This window comes from Necator americanus, chromosome IV, assembly GCF_031761385.1.
Source record: "Necator americanus strain Aroian chromosome IV, whole genome shotgun sequence".
NCBI classification, from domain to species: domain Eukaryota; kingdom Metazoa; phylum Nematoda; class Chromadorea; order Rhabditida; family Ancylostomatidae; genus Necator; species Necator americanus.
Window position 1 is genome coordinate 24137861 of NC_087374.1, and position 20111 is coordinate 24157971.

General features: G+C 39.5%; 1 protein-coding gene across 2 annotated transcripts in view; it reads left to right on the top strand.

The window, feature by feature from the left end:
- The window catches only part of RB195_002524 (uncharacterized protein), a gene marked incomplete at both ends in the record, with an annotated part of 91061 nt that overhangs the window by 42753 nt on the left and 28197 nt on the right, over positions 1-20111 (top strand). For both annotated transcript variants that reach the window (XM_064199820.1, XM_064199819.1), the window contains 4 exons: positions 49-134; positions 3435-3543; positions 6200-6345; positions 6711-6767. In XM_064199820.1, coding sequence (XP_064055700.1) covers positions 49-134; positions 3435-3543; positions 6200-6345; positions 6711-6767 — 398 coding nt within the window. The remainder of the gene's footprint in view (positions 1-48; positions 135-3434; positions 3544-6199; positions 6346-6710; positions 6768-20111) is intronic.

Here is a 20111-nt window from a genome sequence, read left to right on the forward strand (position 1 = left end):
ACTGTTCGTTTTTTTTTCACTTTTTTGACAACATCTGATATTTTTCAGTTCTGGAGATGCAAGGTGAGGTTATTGAGCAGCGTGAACAAGACGAACATCCTTACTTTGGATCTCAGACAGAGGAGGAGCTCAAGGTTGTCTTCCGCTCCATGCATTTGCTTCCGCTCTTATTTATTCCAAAAATATTCCTGATTCTAAAAATTTAGAAGAGACTGCAACAAAGTTGTGAAATTATAGAATTTGGAAAAGAAACTGTTCATCATACAAAAACAAAAGTCTACTCAAGTCATAAATGTCTGTTCTGTTCACATGACCAACATGGTTATTTTTGAAGTAGCCTTCTCTCCTTTACCGGTATAACCATTCTGGACGTTTTTTCTTGTAATCCTTCCGCAGAACGTGAAAAGAAAGGAAAAACTTGTGCTTCGAAGCAGAAGAAAAGTTTGTTGTCGGAAATTGCCCAGCCAAGTAATCCAGAGGAAAAAGAAATGCGAAAATGTGAAAACTTTAGATCTAGAGATCTAAAATTTTCCAACCTTCCGGTGATGTAACAGCGGAACGTTGAGTGTTAAGTTCTCTACAAAAAATATTTTCTCATCTTCATTTGTTGCGGAACGGTTTTTTCTTTGAAATCGGTCCCATCTGATATTTGTGGAAATCCTCAAGCGAACAAATTGCTGTGTTACCATGACTATCATTCTTGCCAATGTGAAAAGCCATTCGATTTTATGAAAAGATCTTTGTAAGACTTCCGCATATTCAAATTCCGAAAGAACGGAAGAATTTGTTAATGAAGTTGTTTTTTGGTGAGCTATATGTTCATGAATCCTAGTCCCGGCTGAGAAGTTTGGCATAGAATGGGAGGTTCGTAAAGTACATCGAGTCTATACTTTTTCGATCTTTCTCTTGTTTTCGTTCTTCTCCATTCAGAAATTAGAGCAAACTAACAGCTGCATTCTCATCCGTGTACTTTCCACTTTTTATCTTACAGTTGACATCAGCGAATAGATACAGATATCCTTCATTAAGTGCAGCCGTCGTCAATGGATCCTTTTTCCCTCCCCTTTTTAGTAACGTCTGCTTCTGAAAGTGCGGCTACCTTAAGTAAGCCGTTATTTACAGCTATTTTTGAAGTTCCTCGCTCTTATTGAAAAACAGCACTTGCTGGAATTTTCGATTTTGAGTTCTACCCTAGCAGGTGGATGAGGGACGTTCGGAATTATGTGGCATAGCGTACGTAGCATAGTAAGTATGTAGCGGGAATGCGAAACAGTCTCTACGAATCCAGAAAAAAACTAAAGAAACAGTGCCGGGCTGATCATTCAGCTCGAAGACGCAACACCTTACGTCCGCATATGTGAGATGAAAGTGCACGAAGTGGATTAGTGGCCGGCGAGTTATCCAGCGAAGAAACTCTCGCCACCTGCGCGATACGAGTATTGAAATCCACATTACGCACTTCCATGTTCGTGCGCGTGAAGGAGTTGCTTCGTCGGTTCAACGGATCATCGATGGATACTCTCGATCCACTTGTCTCCTGGATTTGTAGGCGTTTCGCGTTCTTGTCGCAACTCCGTTCATCGCTCTTTTAACAAAACATAAGCTTAAACCTTTCTTGAGTCCTCGACTGTTCATTCATCCATTTTTTTCAGCCTGGCGAGGCTGGTGGCACTCGCTTGTTAACTACTAGACGAATACTTCCATTTTTTATGTTTGAGGGCGTGACCACAAGATTTCAATGTTAAAATCCCTTCAGTAGCGGGTGGGGTACGAGACTCAGTTTCAGTTATCACACAAGAACACCTTTCTTCCATTCCAGAAGTAAAAAACTTCAGAAGCATGCGAAAGGATCAATTCATTTGCAAAAGCCGCTTTTTATATCCGTACAACTAAAGCCATGGGTGTGACGCCATCGCCGACTCGAATCCTGCTTCAAGAGACAACTCGTCATCAAAAGTTCTTCCTAACGTTGCCTTTCGAACGGGATAAACCCATTTTTGAATGATGTCGAAGAATCCAAACGTCAAAGAAAATTACTTATTATTTTTCTTTTTGAACCAACTGACAATCTAGGTTCGATTTCTGGTTCCATCACCTATTAATTATTAATTTAGTTTTAATGCACTCAGTATAAGTAAAAGAGCATACCTGTGGATTTTTTTTTGACTTAGTCATCATGCTGATTTCTCGGTAACTGATTTCAGTGCAGGTGCACTGATTTTTTCTATCCAATAGGGCAGCGTTAACTTTAGCGTGCAGGAATCTAAATTTCTGATAATTTTACATACTTAAATTGTTCTAGATTGATGTTTGGAACATCCATTTTACTCAGAGAAACCTGATCTTCACAAAAACCACTATTCAAAGAGATTAATTTCTCGTTACTTGTATTTCATATTAACCGTGTCAACATGCAGCGATGTCCGAGTGGTTAAGGAGATTGACTAGAAATCAATTGGGCTCTGCCCGCGTAGGTTCGAATCCTGCTCGCTGCGGATTTTTGCGTCACATGTCTAGGTTGTGTAGCCGATCAAATTTCAACCGGAGGGACAAAAAATACCTTTGTTAATAGGCAGTTTTGAAATGAACCGATTGTAATTCTATGCTGCTGGAAAGACTATATATATAATATATAATATATATAAATCATTAAGTCATAAAATTATATATATATATATATATAAGTCATAAAGTCACTGGCGTATTAATCCACTTGCGATGCTCCAATGAGTTTTACTGATTCCGAAAAACCTCAACGATTACGAATCTTACGATTGGTAATCGTTGAGGTTTTTCGGAACGCGTGTTGGCTAATGACTTCTAATACAATGACTTGCGGGGGCCAGCCGATGATCAAGTCAAGACTTGATTTGCACCAGGACGGTTTCGTACCCTCGACCGTATGGCTACAACGGACCTCACCCGCCCGCCCATATATATATATATATATATATATATATATATATATATATATATATATAAACATATATACATATATGTATGTATATATATAATTGTGTCAGCAATAATAATGCAAATATATATGCATTATTATTGCTGACACAATTGTGAAATGAATCTCCCTTTCAGGCTTCAAAGAATTCGATTCTGCCGAAACGTTACCCAATAAAATGTTTGACGGCCTCGTGTACAGTTGATTAAAAAATCAATACGACATCTTATTTTGCCGACGTTAACTGAAAGTCGAACATTTCGATTGTTTTGGTGTTTATCCAAAATGCTCCGGTGTTCTGCGCGCTTGATCTTGGACTCGAAGTATAGTAACGTAACTTTCACCTCTATTTCGGAGTTCTAGATAAAATATTCATGTTTTGATGAGATTTATACAGCTGAAGCAATATAAAGGCTAAAAATTCAACGTGTCTGGAACCGAGGACACTCGAATTTGGGTACTATATATCTATTTTTTTTAGCAAATCCCTTCATTGGCTTCCGATCATTTTGATGTTGGCGATAGCGAACTTGTAGAAAATCCCGTTGTCCCTACCATGGATGATAAGAATGAGAAAGATGTCCTAGCAGGTCTGTTCTCTTATCCTTAGATTTTTTTTACTTAGACGGACGCTTAATAGAAGTTTCGTGTGTTTATTTCAGGCGCCGTTTGATTACGGTAGCAAGACCTGCCATAATTATTCTAGTTCCGCCTATTTTTAAAAACTGGGGGACTGTCAATAGTAAGAGTTAGTGAACTGCTAAGAGTGCAAGTCATCCGTTGTTTTTTTTTTTTTTTGGACATTGGGCAACCAATTCCACTACTCGTGAGCTTTTTCCAGTAATTGCTGCAATTTTCAGTGGGACAAAAGCTTTTCAGAACAGAGAATTTTCTATGTCAGGTTCTTTCCAGTAGTATAGTCGTGCCTGAAGGCTAGTGCAATTGCCTAAGTGGCTGCGATCGGCTTGGGACCGTAACTGATCTCTGCTGTCCAATCAATGCAAAACAAGGGTCCCGTCTCGATCACAACTGGTAGCTTCACTGCGCCACGTTGAGCACAGCCGTTTACGCAACTGTTCTAGTGGTTTGCAGGGTTACAGGGAACATGCGCTACCTACAAATCGGTCAATCAGGGGCCCCAGAAGCAAAGGAGTCTCTCTGTCTGCTCAAAAAAGGCATTCTTTAACCCAAGTAAAATCGGAAAGTTGAAGCTCCGTAGAGTGAATTTCATTTTTTTTTTCATTCGTATAGGCATGAAGAGTTCCCTTGTCGAACTGGGGTCCACCATATGCTGTTTCAGGTATATGGATGAAAAGAGTTGCGTAAAGTGCGACCTTAGGCGCTTCTGAGGCTTCTTGGATATGCAAGCGGGTTTTCCGGGTTTTGTCGCTGTCCTTGGAGCTAAGTCTCAAATCTCTTTTTGGAAAGAACCGAACGTTGAAAATCTCTCCTCTGGCAAACGTTCCCTCTAAGAAACCATTTTCTCATAAAATCGCGGGGATATGAACGTAATCAGAGTGTCGTAATTCGATATGTAGAATGTGAGCGAATTCGAAAGAAAGCCTTTGCGTCTTCTTAGAATTTTTGCTGTGACAGCGCTTCAGAAATTGATACCAAGGGGTCTCGTTGTTGCCAACGAATAGTACACTTCAGCTCAGAGCCTTGACGGTTTTCTCCCTGGCTTGTACAGGATCATCACCCAAAGGCGCTAAGCGCGAACATTTCTGCCGATGAATAGTTTTGCATACGGCGCAAAAACACATGGTATGCACGCTTGCTCATGCCAGCGCAGTCGCGATAAAGTTATTTGTAGGAAGAAACAGAACCGATCCCATTTTTTCACGCTTTAAAGCGTCTGACAAAGAAAGGAAATCGTGTGGTCATTCGGGGTGTTGTTAACGTGGCTGCATTCTCTGTTTCCGTTAGGAAGAAGAGTGAACAAAAAGAAAACAAAAGCTAAGAGAGTTCATCCATTCCAGTAACTTTCTCTAGAAAACGAATACTCGTTATCAATACGATCTGCATTTCTCACATTCGGAGCTTCTCCAATACTATTTTCGCAAGAAATTTCTCGACGATATGGTAAATGTCAGCGGCGGCTTCTAATTTCTAAGGAAGCGATTCACTACTACTAGTTGGCACTTACATCTTTTAACTTATTATCAATTGGAAATCCTTTGATTTTGACAGATGCGCTACAGCTTCTCTCAGCTCTGCCTCATCTTTTTCAGAAAATTTGGGCAAACTCTTGACTTCACTCTTTACTTTGGCATAATCTTGCACAACTACTTGAAGATGGTCAGATAAAGCAAGAGGAAAGAGACTTTCCTTCCTTGAAAGACTTTTCGACAAGCTTGTAGAGGTGGAAGAATTCCATGCAGGCTCAAAAGGGGCATAACATGCAATATCCCTTCAAATCCGTTCAAATGACTGGTTTCCTTTTAGGTCCAGTTCTTAGAATTTCCTCGTTGTACTATGCTTCTATGGAGATTTTGTTTTACATGTACAGTTATTGTTAATTAATTAATTCACTTTAAATCCACAATTCACATTTACGTGCGTGCTACTGCGTTGCGCGTTCTATTCTGCCACAATCACAAATATATTTTGGGGAATGTTTTTCTTGAATATATATTTTAGGATACTTGCAAAAGCTCGCAGGAGAATTGCAAAAACTGCAGGCAGAAAATCTGCACGTTTGAAAAATGAGCTGAGAATGTTCAGCGCTATCGTAGTTAGATTAGACATCTCTCCTAATAATCATTGTTGAAGCTGCTATTTTTATTTTCAAGCACGAATTGTATGTCACTATCCTGAGTGTACCGGGAAGGCATAACATATGCAGTTACTGGATTGGACTGGACCACTTTTTGTCCATTTTCGTGAAGTCGAAGTATTAACAAAGGGACCTCAATACCGTAGATTTCATCGTTCAGCATAACATTCAAGAAAAAACCGCGATTGGTGTTCTGGTTTAAAATGAAGGTTCGATATTCGAAATCGGTAGCCATCTTCAGAAAATACAAATCTCAACGTATTCGAGGACATGATTACTTAGGTTTAATTGACTTCATCGTGCTATAGGTGGGAGAAATTTCCAGCAGGTGAATTATCAGTAGTATAAGGGTTACTTCTTTAAAAAAACCAAACGAAAGCTTTCGTGGTTGTAAATCATGTTGAAGACGGATTGACCGGATTTATTACTTGTTTTGGGCTAATTTGGGGCGCATATGTTCTTCTGTTTAGCTGCCCCATCGATCGTTGCGACGACGAGGGGCAGGACTGAGGCTGGCATCGATCGCACGTCTTCTGGTGGCATGCTGGACTCCGGCCAGGGAGGCCGTTTTCGCCTCTCCGGCCTCGGAAAGTTCGCCTCCGGTGCCTTCGGAAAGGTTTGTTCCACTTCTCTTACATGTACTGACGTTTTTTCCCTTCACACGCTCCGTCCTCCATAATCAGATGTTCGCGCTTCGGTCTCGCTACTTTGTTATGGGCGTTTCGCCATCCGCTAGCATTTCTTTACTTGCCTCGGTACTGGGACCCAAATCCTTCTTTATTCCTCTCCTCGTATATCATTGCAACACAAACGTTAGCGCAAAAGTACCGGGATGAAGTCGCACATCCCTTCTGACCCTGACTCGTAGCCGAGATGCTCACGGACGCTCATTATCACGTCAAGAGCGCAACTACTCCTCGTTAATTCCCAGGACCAAGTCTTGTCTTATTGGTAAATGCACCTTAATGTCTTGTCTTTTAGGCAAAACAAGCTGCCGCCGAAATCGCCCAAAATGTGCCTTCAACGAGCAAATTTGCGGTGGGCGCATATTTTCATACGTTTTCCTCTTTTGTGGCTTGTGTTCATACTTTTTCTTTTTATGCCTCACTTATTCATTTAAAGAGGTATAATTTTGATGTTTTCCCAAAGTATCCATACCTCTCGCATTTCCTCTGTTTTACTCAATGCATTCATTGGCGGTCTCCACCGACAAATCTAGTTATTTGCGGTCCATCTTTAGGAGCATCGCTCCTCGTTTCTCGGAGCTGAGACCAAATTCGTTTTCTCACGGAGATCCTGTATCTTCGTGGCTTTTCTAGCTCGGCTTTCATCAGACGATACGTATCTTTTCATGCATCTCTCCCGGTTATTATTCTTGCCTTCATGTTTTCCTTCGGTGTTTTAATCCATCTATCCTCTAGAAAGGGCTTCATCCTAATGCTCATGGCTTGCCCATCATCCCCATACTCGTCACTTGACTCATCGATATCACGACCAGAACTCACTTCTCGCTAAGGACATCTTTTGATCTCCATAGAAAATCCATCTCTTCTTGGTTAGAGGGAAATTTTCCTGCTTTTTCTTGTGCTGTAGGAGTTAAACTGTCGCAGGATTACATGGCAAAATGTTGCTACATAATCCTCGTCGCAACAAATTTGCGAGTGCATTCGGCCTTATAAACAAAGCGCATTACTTCTTTGCCCTTTTCGTTTTCCTTTTTGTCTTCTTCGAAACAAGATGTAACGAAATTTTTAGTCTTCTTCACGATTTAAATGTTCGCCGGAAAAACTTGGCGAAATATACAGGATATCTTTCTTTTCGTCTTTATGCATTTGGGAACATTTTCCCTCCTTCCGTTCCTACTCGTTCCTTTTCCTGATTTCTTTGTATAGTTTGACTCATCCTCTGCTCCACTCAGAAATTCTTTAGGAGAATCGTTTCCGCTTTATGGTTTGTTCGCTCTGCACTATTGCGCATTCCATGAGAAATGTTAACGGTTTCTGCTCTTCTCTTTTTTTTTTGTTATTATTCAATTTTGAAGAAAACTACACTTTCGTGAAACTTTTGCTTTTGATTCTCTGATTTCCCGCTGATGCAGCATTCTCTGTCTCATCCTTGTATTTTTCCTGAACCTTCTGCTCTTATTTAAGTTTTCTATTTTTCCGTTATCTTGAGAACTGTGATCTTCTCGGTAATGATCATTTGTACTGTATGGGATACAAGCAAAATACGGTAATCCTATGTGACTAAATGAAAGGCTGGAACGTCGTAATTTTGTTTCTACTTTCACCCCAATCATTAGTAAATTTTAAAAAGAAAACAAGTAATTAGCTGGGAAGGGAAGCTGCCTGCGTATCTGATTGGCGCATATTTCTGGAGCATTATTATGTCGGAGTACTTGTGTTTATCTATTATCGGTTCGCATCGATGAACAATGAACTGTGTAAATTATGTAGAATAAAAATAAATTCATAGATCATGTTAAGCTAGGAGAATTGAATATTGATAGAACGAAAGAGGAAAGAGCTGCCGCTTCGCGTCAAATGGGAATAGTCCGCCTCTACCTCTGCCAGGATATTCATAGAACGAGAGCAGATACTAATTTTGTAGGCCTCAAACACATACCTGCTTCTGGAGTCTTTAACTTAGTGATGCGCTGTTTTAATTCTTATGGAACTTAGGACTAGAGCGTTTTTTTTAATCATGCGTCAGCCATGCGTCAAATTGTGTCAACTCTGAACTCTGTCATTCAAATTTTTGTGCTAGTTATTTTTCTTGTTTTTTTTTTGGTAGCTTCCCTTTTCTTCTCTTCTATGAACAGAGTTCTTTTTTCTTTTATGTAGTGATGAATAGGATTATGTGCGTAATAGCGTATTGTCTCATACGCGTAAGTGCATACGATCACCCGACTGTGGCACTGCCGACAATCGCGCTTCTATGGAGTAGTTAGATCGCAAAACTGCTCAAAGTTGAAACTCTTCTATGCTCCGTAAAAATATTTCATTATCTAAAGCCGTCTCATACTTGATGCATCAGAAGTGCAACGTCTAATCTAATTTCTCAAGTGCGACGTGCAACAAAGTTAGCATCTAGCAGCGTCGCGACTTTTTTCATGGGTCGTTCATGCGTATAAGATACGGAAGGATCTGATCCCATTCTGCTATAGTGCAAAATTACTGCAACCTGCTATCAAACAAAGGTTGCTTCTTTTACGAGGTTTTTTCTTTTGACGCCAGGAACTCAATCTTTGTAGATTTTACTTCCTTGTTTTACCCACGAGATTTTGTAAAACTTAAACATATATGTAAACATAAACATGACCTGACATCCTGACAACCACGTCTTTACTAGAGGCTCTGAAAGGTTCGAGCTTCCTGACACTTTGCATATCCTTAACAAACTCCTCTCTCCTTGCCTCAACGTCTTGCCTCCTACGCTACGTAAAAGCCAAAAAATGGAGAATGAACTGGCCAGTCTCACCGACGAGCGAAGCTGGTGCTCCTTTTGTTCTCCAAGTGCTGAAGACAGTAGCACGTGCCTACAGAGACCTCAGTTATTTTCTTTTCCATAACACTGGAGTGACAGATGAGAGGCTTTTCCCCAAGAGCCAAGTTTTTGACTTTTTTCCAACGTTCGAAATGTCGAACCACAACCAGCCGATCACCTCCCGTGTCCTGAGCTAATCGATCGATTATCATCGAGGTACACTGGATGATGACATCGAGACTAGCATTTTGAAGTGTAAAGTATTTCTAAGACATTGTACCTTTCCCATGAAAACTACAAAAATCGCGCGCTGTTTCGGCGATTGTGAACTCTTAGTTCAAATTAAAAAGGATACGAAAACGGCCGCTTTTTAAACACTTTGAGACTCAATCTTAGGCTACTGTGCTTAAAAACAACTGAAAGTAAATAAGTCCGCTGGAAACAACTTGCACGTTTTGTTTTGGCAGGCATTTCTCAACCTGAAGAAAGATGTTTATCACTTCTTCATCAGCGTAATGGATTTTTCGTGTTCGTACATATCTACTCGGAACTGCTCTAGAAACAAAACATTTTGCTCAAATAACTTATACATGAAGTAATGTATATCATAAAGCGGAAGAGATGGTCAGGGATAGATGGATCCGAAGAAGTGACACCCAGGTGTAGTTAATGCCATTATCCCGTCACCGCAAATTAGAAAAGTGTGAGTATTCTCTGAAAAAAAATTGAAATTGAAGTTGAGGAAAAATGGCCGAATCATGTTTGGATCCCACTGTTTAGAAAGTACGCAACAAAGGGAGAAATTTAAAAACATGGGCCTGATTGCGATTGATGAAAAAATTTTGCTCTTATTGTTTTTATTTTCTGTCACTTTTTGTTTTTGAAAAAAAACACCTCTCCCGTACTGGCTGAGCTAACTGTAGGCGTTAGATTTTGACTTTATTTCTCATGTAATTTTATAATCTTCTCAATGATCTGAGCTTATTCCGGCAGTTCCACTCAAATTGCATCACGTAACTGATCTTTTTGTTCCACCTGCAGAAATGATTCGGGATTTTCTTCTACTTTGACTTTATTGCTTTATTGCTAAAATTTTGTCATTTTTTCTGAAAAGTACTTTTTTTATGCATAGAAGAATCGCAACAACAGTGCGCTCATAATTTCTATGCCTCTGCATATTCGAAACTTGTGTGCTCTCGGAGAAATTCTTCAAAATGCTTGATGCGACGATGATCATGATCGAAATCGAAGAAACCTTTCTTTAAATACAGACAATATATTACGATCTTTTCGTTAACGCTGTTACCAAATTTATGTCATCAGAAATGATACCGAAAGGTTGACGTTTGTTCCCTTCCTTCTAGTATCTATAAGATTCTTGCAAATTTCCGAAAAAAGAGAATATTCATAAATTTCGCTGGCATGCAAACTACAGCTACTCGCTTTTGAAAGGAGAATGAGCCATTTGTGGCGAAATTATTCAGATTTTTTTCTCAATCTTATGTTGAAAACTATGTGCGGCCCGAACTAACTACGGGCCACTCTGTTTTGTTAGCACTTTAACAGCCCTTGAATTTTACATGCCGCCTGAAGCTTTGCTTTTGTTTGCGGTGAAAATGGTTAGAAAATGATAGAAGTAGGTCCATATTACTTCCAAAGTACATCTGCAATGTTCGTTTTGAATTCGTCTTTGAAGTCATGTTTTTTGGACGTTTCATTCCAACTTTTTGTTCGCGTTTGGCATATAATTTTAACTATTTTCAATCCTCAATACACAAATAAGTAAGATAACAGTGGTACAATTTGGTTATGGTCGTCTCAAGTGATTTCGCAACGCACCATCTTACCATCTTGTTACTGTATTCATTATACTACAGTACCTACCGTTTCTGAGAACACCACCACTGTTAGTAAGAAGAATTGGAATTACAGAATGCACTGTTGTGTAATTAGCTATTGAGGCGAAAAAATTGCTTACGTATTCCCCTATTTGTGCTCTTGTAATTATACATGTAGTCCGCGACGAGAATTAGGATAAGGTCCTCAAAATGTGGAGCTACATCTATAAAATGCAATCATTTCACTGCATCTTCCCATAGAAAATCTCTTGGTCCGCGAGTTCTCGTCTTTCAAACAGTTTTGCGGAGATTACCTTCAGACGACTCGACTTCTCAAGTGAAAATATAGAATAACTTCCCACTCTCTTTTCAGTGTATCTTAGGCACTTTCTTTTTTAATCTTGTGAATGTAGCCTACTGCTTTCGAGAAAAAGTTTCAATAACGAATTTTTTGGTTTTTCACCCTAGTTGTGACGTCTGCGCATACGGTATTAGATTTTTTTAAACATGTTTTAAACAATTACTTCTAACGGAACATGAGGATATTTTTTTTTGATTGGAGTTAAAATTGAGTGTAGGGTGATAGGTAACAATCTATTTGAGATTAACCCCATGCAACCACTCTGGTCCTCGGCAAAATGAACAGATAAAACTCAATATTTGACCACCTTTGCTGCTTATCATTCGTTTTTAACCGCATATTGTGCCGAAATTTTAGTGAGCTTTGTCCTTGTTTTTCTTTTATGGGACCCCGATAGGTGTTTTTGAGTAAATGAGTATTCTATGCTCTTCAAACTTACTTCAGCAGTTTGAAAATAGGCCTCTAATCGTGTCTTCTTTCAAAAAAATCACACCAGTATCACCGATTGCTGGAAGTTCGAAAGAATATCCAGTATGTTTCTCTGTGTCATATTCCACAAATACGAGCGAAAATGCATTTTCTGCTCTTTTGCCATGTTTGAAGAAAAGTTTTTGAATCTCCCGAACGCTACAAAATGAAAAATTGCTACATTTTTTCTTGAAAGAACATGATGGTTTTCGAACGTTACATGAAGATTCAACAGTTACCCATATAAGTATCTACTTTTTGTCATTCGCCAGAGTGCTACCATACTTTTTGCAGTATTTCCCATGCATGCTTCATCAATTGACTTATATGTTTGTTTGTTGCTTTGCTCTGCAGATTCTAATTCAAACCATTTCTAATCAAATTCCAAGTAATCATCGTAAATATAATACCATTACTTATCATCGTCATACTAATCGTTCCCTCACATGTTGAAAATCGTACGGAATCTCGTTTCGCTAATTTTCATATGTCCTTTTCGACTTCATCGAATTGAAATTACTGTAGATGACAAAATATTTTTCAAAATTATGTGGTAGTTTTTCTAACTAAGGATCAGTAAAAAAAGTCTCATCATTGCAGAGTTCTATGTACATACTTTTCCCAAAATCAAAATAATCATTCTTATTTTGTGTTTCCTTGATACTTATTAAAAATCCTCGATGTTTTTTGTCGTTTTCCAGACCTTCCAAGAAACTAAATACCTTTGATAAAAGTGCCTTCACAAGGAAGAGAACTCCTCTCCAGCACTTATTCTGGTTGCGTGCATTACGAGCTGCACGCCTACGCATTACTAAAAAAAACTCATATTTTCTTTTAAATTTTGGTTTTGTGTCAGTTAGACTTGATGACACATGGGGTCCTTGCAAAAGTTTAAATCTATGTGCTCACGAATGAAGCAGTAACGCCCATAAAGCCAATATATGCTCGAGTTTACGAAAGAAAAATCTTCCAGCAGCGACAGAATCGAATATATATATATATATATATATATATATATATATGTAACGTTCTGGATGTATGGCTCAGAATGTTTTTGCGTCGAAAGGTTTTTAGATGCTACATGAACAGAACGGAGTAGTTAGTTTTATTTGGTTTAAAATTGATTTTTTCCTAAGAGGGGAGTAGCTCAGATTTGCTTGAAAAACGTCGTACTTTTGACGAGATGTTACACATCTTTAGTTCGAAAATCAATCATATTTTTGCCTAATTATATTATATTATTGGTCTCAAATTTTTCTATTATATGTGAGTACTCGTAACATTATTACTATCTATGAAACAATTTTTATTCTCGTTTACCTATACTTACTAAGTGCATCACACTACTATTATGGCTGTTTATTTATATTCATGCTCCGTGAATGTTATGCACATCTACATAATCACATTCTCTCAAATCATCCTTGAAGAAACCTCATACCTCATTCACACCGAAAAGGTATTTACAACGAATTAGGTCGATGGAACCTCCACAAACTGCTCAAGTGAAAATCGTTTTTAGCTGCTAAGATCCCCCAAGAGTTATGCTTCTAGCCTTAATATTTCCTCCAAATTCCGTTTTTTTTTCTTCACGTTTGCCAACCGCATGGCGCTAGTGGTGATTTTTTTCAGAGTTCTGGCACTTTTTTTCCACATTCTGTCTCCACCACTTTTTTTGCATGAGCTTTTATGAGCCGCGCATGCACGCGGAAATACCCCACTCTCGCCATTGCTCAAAACCTTTTTCGTATGAGTCTCATGAAAAATTTTCTGACATCACAGTTCCTGCCTTTCCTCAAACTAAATAATTAATTTCACACGCTATCATCGCTATCTAATTATGTATCCCAGACATTGAAAATCTTGATTTTCCTAGTAGCGTTGAGAAGGGAAACTCCCCCTTCACCGTTTCCACATTTTGTTTTTAGTTTATTTAATCAATTAATTCAAAACAGCTCAACTCTCTTACTTTCTAGTGTTTTTTTTTCGAAAATTGCAATCATTTTTGTTAGCACTCGATCTCGAATGTTTATAACACCCGCATGCGCATGCGCTTCCTCTTCGCCACACGCGCTCTGCACCACTTCCTTCGTGCAACCGTCGAGAGACGTTCGGTTACGCGGTCGAACAAATTCGACTGTTTTACTTGAGTTCAGAACTGACTACATAAGCAGGACTGAAAGGCAGGTCCTCGCATCTAATTAACTTTACTAACCACTTTGTACTCTGTATGTTCTCATTTCATCTATGTTACAACTGTAAAGCGTTCCTTCGCTGGTTAATTGATGAATTCGAAGCCATTTGTCTTTGTACGCCATATGAACTTCACTATTGAGCTTCTTTTCTTAACCCGACGTTGAATCCAATAATTCTTCTCTCCTCCGTATTTGAATGAGAATGTTTTTGACTCTCTTCATTTCAAGAACGAATTCGAAACTGCTTAAACAATAGTAACTTTTGAATATTAGAGCGTTTTGAAGAGCGGCTTGCTCGAAACGGTAAAAATGTGCTTGAACTTTTGAAATTGAAGTATCTCCTCTTATGACTAGTCCTTTTTTTTAAGGAATTATTTGTTCATCCACAGTATCAAATATTGACAGCTGTTGCTGAAAACAGAATTAAAGTGTTCTGAATATTCGATTACATTTTGTTCATTATTAAATAATGAGTGATACAAAGATAAAAGCAGAAACTGATTCCTGGATGGACTCTGCAGATTATCGTCAAGGACCTTATTCTGTTTCGTCTCCACAACCTTCTAAACAAATTTCATTGTAAAACTCTGCAAACTTTTGTGCTATATTTCTCGGAGCTTCATTTTTCATTAACAATTCCAATGTTACGGTAAATATGTTATTGCTCGTGCTATTTACACGTTGCTTCATTCCTATTCTTTTATCTTATTTTTATTCTTATTCCTATATTTCTTGTTGTTATGTTCTGATATTTTCCCAGTGCGGCTGAAATGCACTGATCTTTTCTCATTTACTTTTATTCCCAAAGGTTTTTCCTTCAATATTTACGCTATTTTCCGATCTGTTCTTCGTACATCATCCTTCGGTTTCAATTCACCTTAACAGTTTTGACTTTCTCTTCTTTGTTTCTGCCAAGAAAATAACGGCATTGCCATGGGAGGTCACCGTTGACCAGAAGCAGGCCTAAACGTCTTGCAAAACCTCAATTCCCGCCATTTGGTCTTCATAACCTCGAAAGACAGCGACGAGATTAGTGCGCCTAAGCCTCCTCTTACTTGCAAGAAGATTTACGACCCAGCTGCAACCAGAACAAGCGCTCACAAATCAAGCGGTGCAAATTTCACGGAACCGATTAATTTAGATATATATACATATATGTAAATTAAGAATATATAAACCCAACATATATGTAAATTAAGTATATATAAACCCAGAGAAGTCAAACGAACAAACACAAAAAGAGTGGAAGAAAGGTTCACCATATTTGAAACCTATTTCTGTCTCATCCACAGCCACATTCGAAGATTTCTCCTACGCGGATTCCCTTTGCTGTTTCAACGCATTTGCATCTGCACAGTCCGGCAGAAGTTAATCCAGATTTTTTTCCAAGAATACTGTCCACAAGATAAATTAATACTTCTACCGAGAGAAGTCTTGACTCAGTATCCACAGTATCTCTTGCCATCATTTATTTGTTGAATTTCTGCTTCAAAATCTCTCCCACGCCAACCTTGTCGTGACCTAAAAGAGGACATTGCCGAAAAGCTATGAGTGAAAGAATGCGAAATCCTGCGATTAAAATACTGGAGGTGTAAATTAAAGACAAGGCCAGAACAAAATATCTCTCAATGAGGAACAAATAGTGTGTATTTGTGCAGATGGAGAGAAATAGCCATCCAAAAGAAATGCAGAAATCCACAGTGGGAGTGAATAATGCGGCAGCTTTCGTACCTCGGGTCTTTTGCGAGTTTGGCTTCAAGTCAAGGTGGAGTCAAAATATTTTACTTGAGTTTAGAGGGTCAGTAGTTACCCCACTCTACCTCTAGATTTAAACTGTGTTATAAAAGAAACTTTAATTGGAGCATATAATTTAATAAAGAAAGAACAAAGAATCCCGTACATGGCGCTGATCAGTCCCCTTGAAGCTGCGCCTCTGGTACCAGTTCATCCACCTGAAAGGATGAAAGATTTGGTTTCCTCCAGGGCGGTTTGGAACCATCAATCGGGCAGTTGCAGGCAAGCCTCTTGTCGACTACGTTTCACCCGCCAATGTAATAAGTAACAGTAGTAACTAATAAGAAATGAGAAGGCAACAGTAAATTGGGGACTAAGAGTAGCCTCGCTGACGCAATTTCGGGCAATTTCAATGTAGATTTATGTGGGACAACGTATAAACAGCACTACTGTCACCTACACAAGAAGAACACTTCAACGAAATGTCCTTATTGTTTCTACAACTAATTTCTCTTAAGAAGGATTTGAGTTGTAGAAATAAATAGATGCTAAATTGCTGTGGTGTATGTTGCGCTGAAAAGAAACATGTCTTACATTTAACCTTTAAAAGTGTTACCTTTCTTCTTTCTCCTTTTCCGTAAATAATTTTCCAATTCCTATTTCGTGACGAATTCCACGTATGAAGCTTCGTGGCTCGTTTAAAGGCATCACCCCACGAATCTGAGGCGGTGCAGATTTCAGGTGGAGTATTCGTATACGGGATGGGAGACTATGGAGAGGGGGATGATCCCGTCCATTTTTTTCTGATTGCTAATTTCTGTAGAAAAAAAAACGGCCCAGAAGATGCGGCGCGGCACAAGGCTGGCGCGCTCTAGTCGAACCCCTTGCAGAAAATAGTGCGCCAGAACGCCTGAAACCGTATCTTCTGGGCCGTTTTTACGGCAATTAGGAAGAAATGGACGGAATCACCTCCCCCCACCCCCTCCATAGTCTCCCGTCCCGTATTCGAATACTCACCTGAAATCCGTACCACCTCAGATTCGTGGAGTGTTACCTTTAACTGTGTGAAATTGTGTGTACCTGTGTATTCCAGGCCTGAGTATTTTTAAAAATTGAATTAAAGTTGGACCGTTTACGAAAGTACCCATGTTTCTCTATCCTTCTTACTGCCCACCATGAAGAATGCGGTGTGCTCGTGCTATGTACAGTTGGATGAGGCACTGGACTTGAAAAGATTACGGAATGCTTGACAAAATCAGCGAAAATTAACAAACAACGAAAGTTCGGACATGTCTAGCCACTTGAATGGAATATGGTAGGGAGGGTGTACCACTGCCGTAAATGGTTCCGCTGCGGCTGCTCGGTTGAGGCCGTGTTCAAAGCCACTATAGACCATCCAAGCCACCAGTCCTCGCTATAAAAGTTCTAAAAGCTTCGCAGCGAACAGGATTCGAACCTCTGCGGGTAGAGCCCAATTGATTTCAAGTCAATCTCCTTAACCACTCGGACATCGCTGCATGTGCAGTCACAGTCATCACGGCTAACAATTTCCATACTACATCTTACCATCTCTCGCCGATAAGCCATACCAGACTTGTTTGGGAGGATAAAAACATTGGTCTGATACTTGTCGATTGTTAATGTGAAACAATAGCAAGGATTGTTAATAGTCTTTGTTACGGATAACGCTTCGGCGATGTCGCCTTCGTCATTGTCCGGAAAGTCAGATAATTTTTCAAATATCCCTCAAATGCCTCATTCAGAACAAGTCACCATTTCCTAAGATATTACACCCGGATCCAAGTTGTGATGTTAGCGGACCTCTGCGTGGTGGGATCGATCACTCCGTTAATACTGATCTGATTAGTATGCAACCCGAGTGTGACCCCGCAGATGAGAGGAATAGTGCATAGCGGTTGGTTACGGCCAAAACCAACGGCTATGCACTCTTCCTCTCTATTCGTTTTTTGACCTTTTAGGTTCATTCAAAACGCCCCCGAAGTTTTGCGAGCTCCAATTTCAGGTTCGCGCGATACGATCGTGGCAGCTGTGCAGAAGGGAATATTTTCATGGCATTTTCTGCGATGAGCTTGGACAGGGGTCGCTGCATTTGAGCGTTTCATCCCATTTAGATTTTCTTTAATACGAACACAGAGTGGTCTCCCGGATGCATTGGTCTCTACATGTTTTTCACGAAACTAGATAGACTACACCAGAGATAATACACCGAATTGGCATGTTACATAGTCTGGAGTCCGGCAGAAGCGATCGTATATTCTATTTCGAACAAATCGCTTCATGAGATTTGTTGGAGTATTTCCACAATTCTCAGTTCGCCCTCTATGCCGCTCTTTACCAGACTATACCGTATCGGCCTACTCTAGTCGTCGGTTGTGAAAGGGAAACAGAATTTGATTTTTTTCGAGTCATCCTCCCTAGCGTGTCCCCACTGCGCACGAAGAAGACCTGCCCTACGTGGTACATTAGCAACGTAACCGTTAGAATCTATCGCGCTAGGTTAACCGTATTTATCTGCTCTAGTGCATCAGATGTCACCCCTACCGCTGTCCTAAACATGAACATGTATCGATAACTGCCTATCCCTTTTCTAACGTTTGGATTTTTTTTCGCCAAACAACTTGTGACTAAGTGAATTTTCTGCTGGGAACGGTTTGCTGATAGATGGTCAACTTTCCGATTCGTTGTTCTTTTTTAATCAGTGGAGGAATCTCTCACATACTAACATGGTCTGAGAGCAAGATTCATGTTTTGTTGTTGTGCCAACGATGTTTTGGAGAATGCTTTGGGGATGTTTTATAAATGGCCTGACGTTTCAACAACCTCGTCTTTATCAAATCTTAAAAAGCCTGGTTCGAGACTTTTGATGCCATGCGCTTCTCATCAAACTCCTCTTCTTGTCAAGACTCGATGTCCTTCCAAGTGCATTACACAAGAACAGCAGCCAGATAAACAAACTCACCAGCTTCACCGACCAGGCTGGGAATCACTGCAATCACTGCGTGATTACAACGCATACTTGAGCACTAATGTTTGGATATTGTTAAGGAATTGCGCATGGGATAACCTTATAGCTCAGAGTACGAACAGTGTAAAATCATTAGTGATTGATAAGCACTCACTTATGTTATTCATGGATGGATTCCTGGGAGAACTCTAGAATGCATCGAATGCCTTCCTAGCTAATATTTTCTTCTATTTCCAGTCTGATTTCCTAGTTAGACTTCTAGGTTGTGCTGTATTCCAAAAGATATTGAGGCTTAGTAAAGGAAGAAGAGGAATTTGATGTCATAAGCATAGCATCAAAAGCCTCGGATCACTTTTAGGCCACTGATAAAGAAGAGATTGTCGGAACCGTTAAAACATCGTTGGCAGGTTCGAAAAAAGGTATATTCAGTTCAAAATCCCGATTTTCTAAGAAGAGAGGACTTGAAGAATGTTAGCCTGAGAGTATTTGCTAACAAAGCTGCAAGTCATGGGTGTGGTTGGGCTCATTGCTCACCAATACTCATTCCATGTGAGTCTCCATCAATGAAGGCTAATGTGTAGAGGGGTATCTCAGCGCCACACGTTTGTGAATTGCTCATTTACAATTTATTCCGTGAAGCAGACACAGGAAGAACTTAGTGATTCTATTTTGCCCGAGTGATTGCAGATAATTTGCACAAATAGGCCGTTTTGACTATCTTCTTCTCTTCCACGACATCTTTGTTGGTCTTTAGTACTGGGCTCATTGTTTTTTTTTTTTGAAAATGTTTAAACGTTCATTTTTGAACTTCAAATATTGTTGTGCTTCCAACTTTTGTTTCGTCTGGAATTCTTTCGGTTAATGGTTTCGGTTTACATTTTATAGTGGTGAATTAAGGTGTAGAAAGGATGGAGAGGGTTGAATGTAGCGTAGTGATAAGGGAAACCTCACCCCTTCAACTATCCGCAGTCGATAACTTGACAGAAGACTTCTATGAGGGGATGAGGATTATGGCTTTATACGTTCCACCGCAGCCCTTGTTCAGCTCTCATATCCTTCCAACAAAACATCTACGACTTTGAAAAATATTTAACTAACAAACAGATTCAAACAGCTGTAATTTTGAATCAAAATCGAACTCATCCCGAAGAGATTGATGAACAACAGGGACTTTGTTTTTGTTTCCTCAATGATCGAAAAGATGATTCTCCCCGTTGCTGCTCTCCCAGATGAAGGAGAATGTTCTCTTTCGTCCGTTGAAAATTACAGGACTCTCTTTTTTCTCTGTAACCTTTTTCAATCGCTATCTTGTCT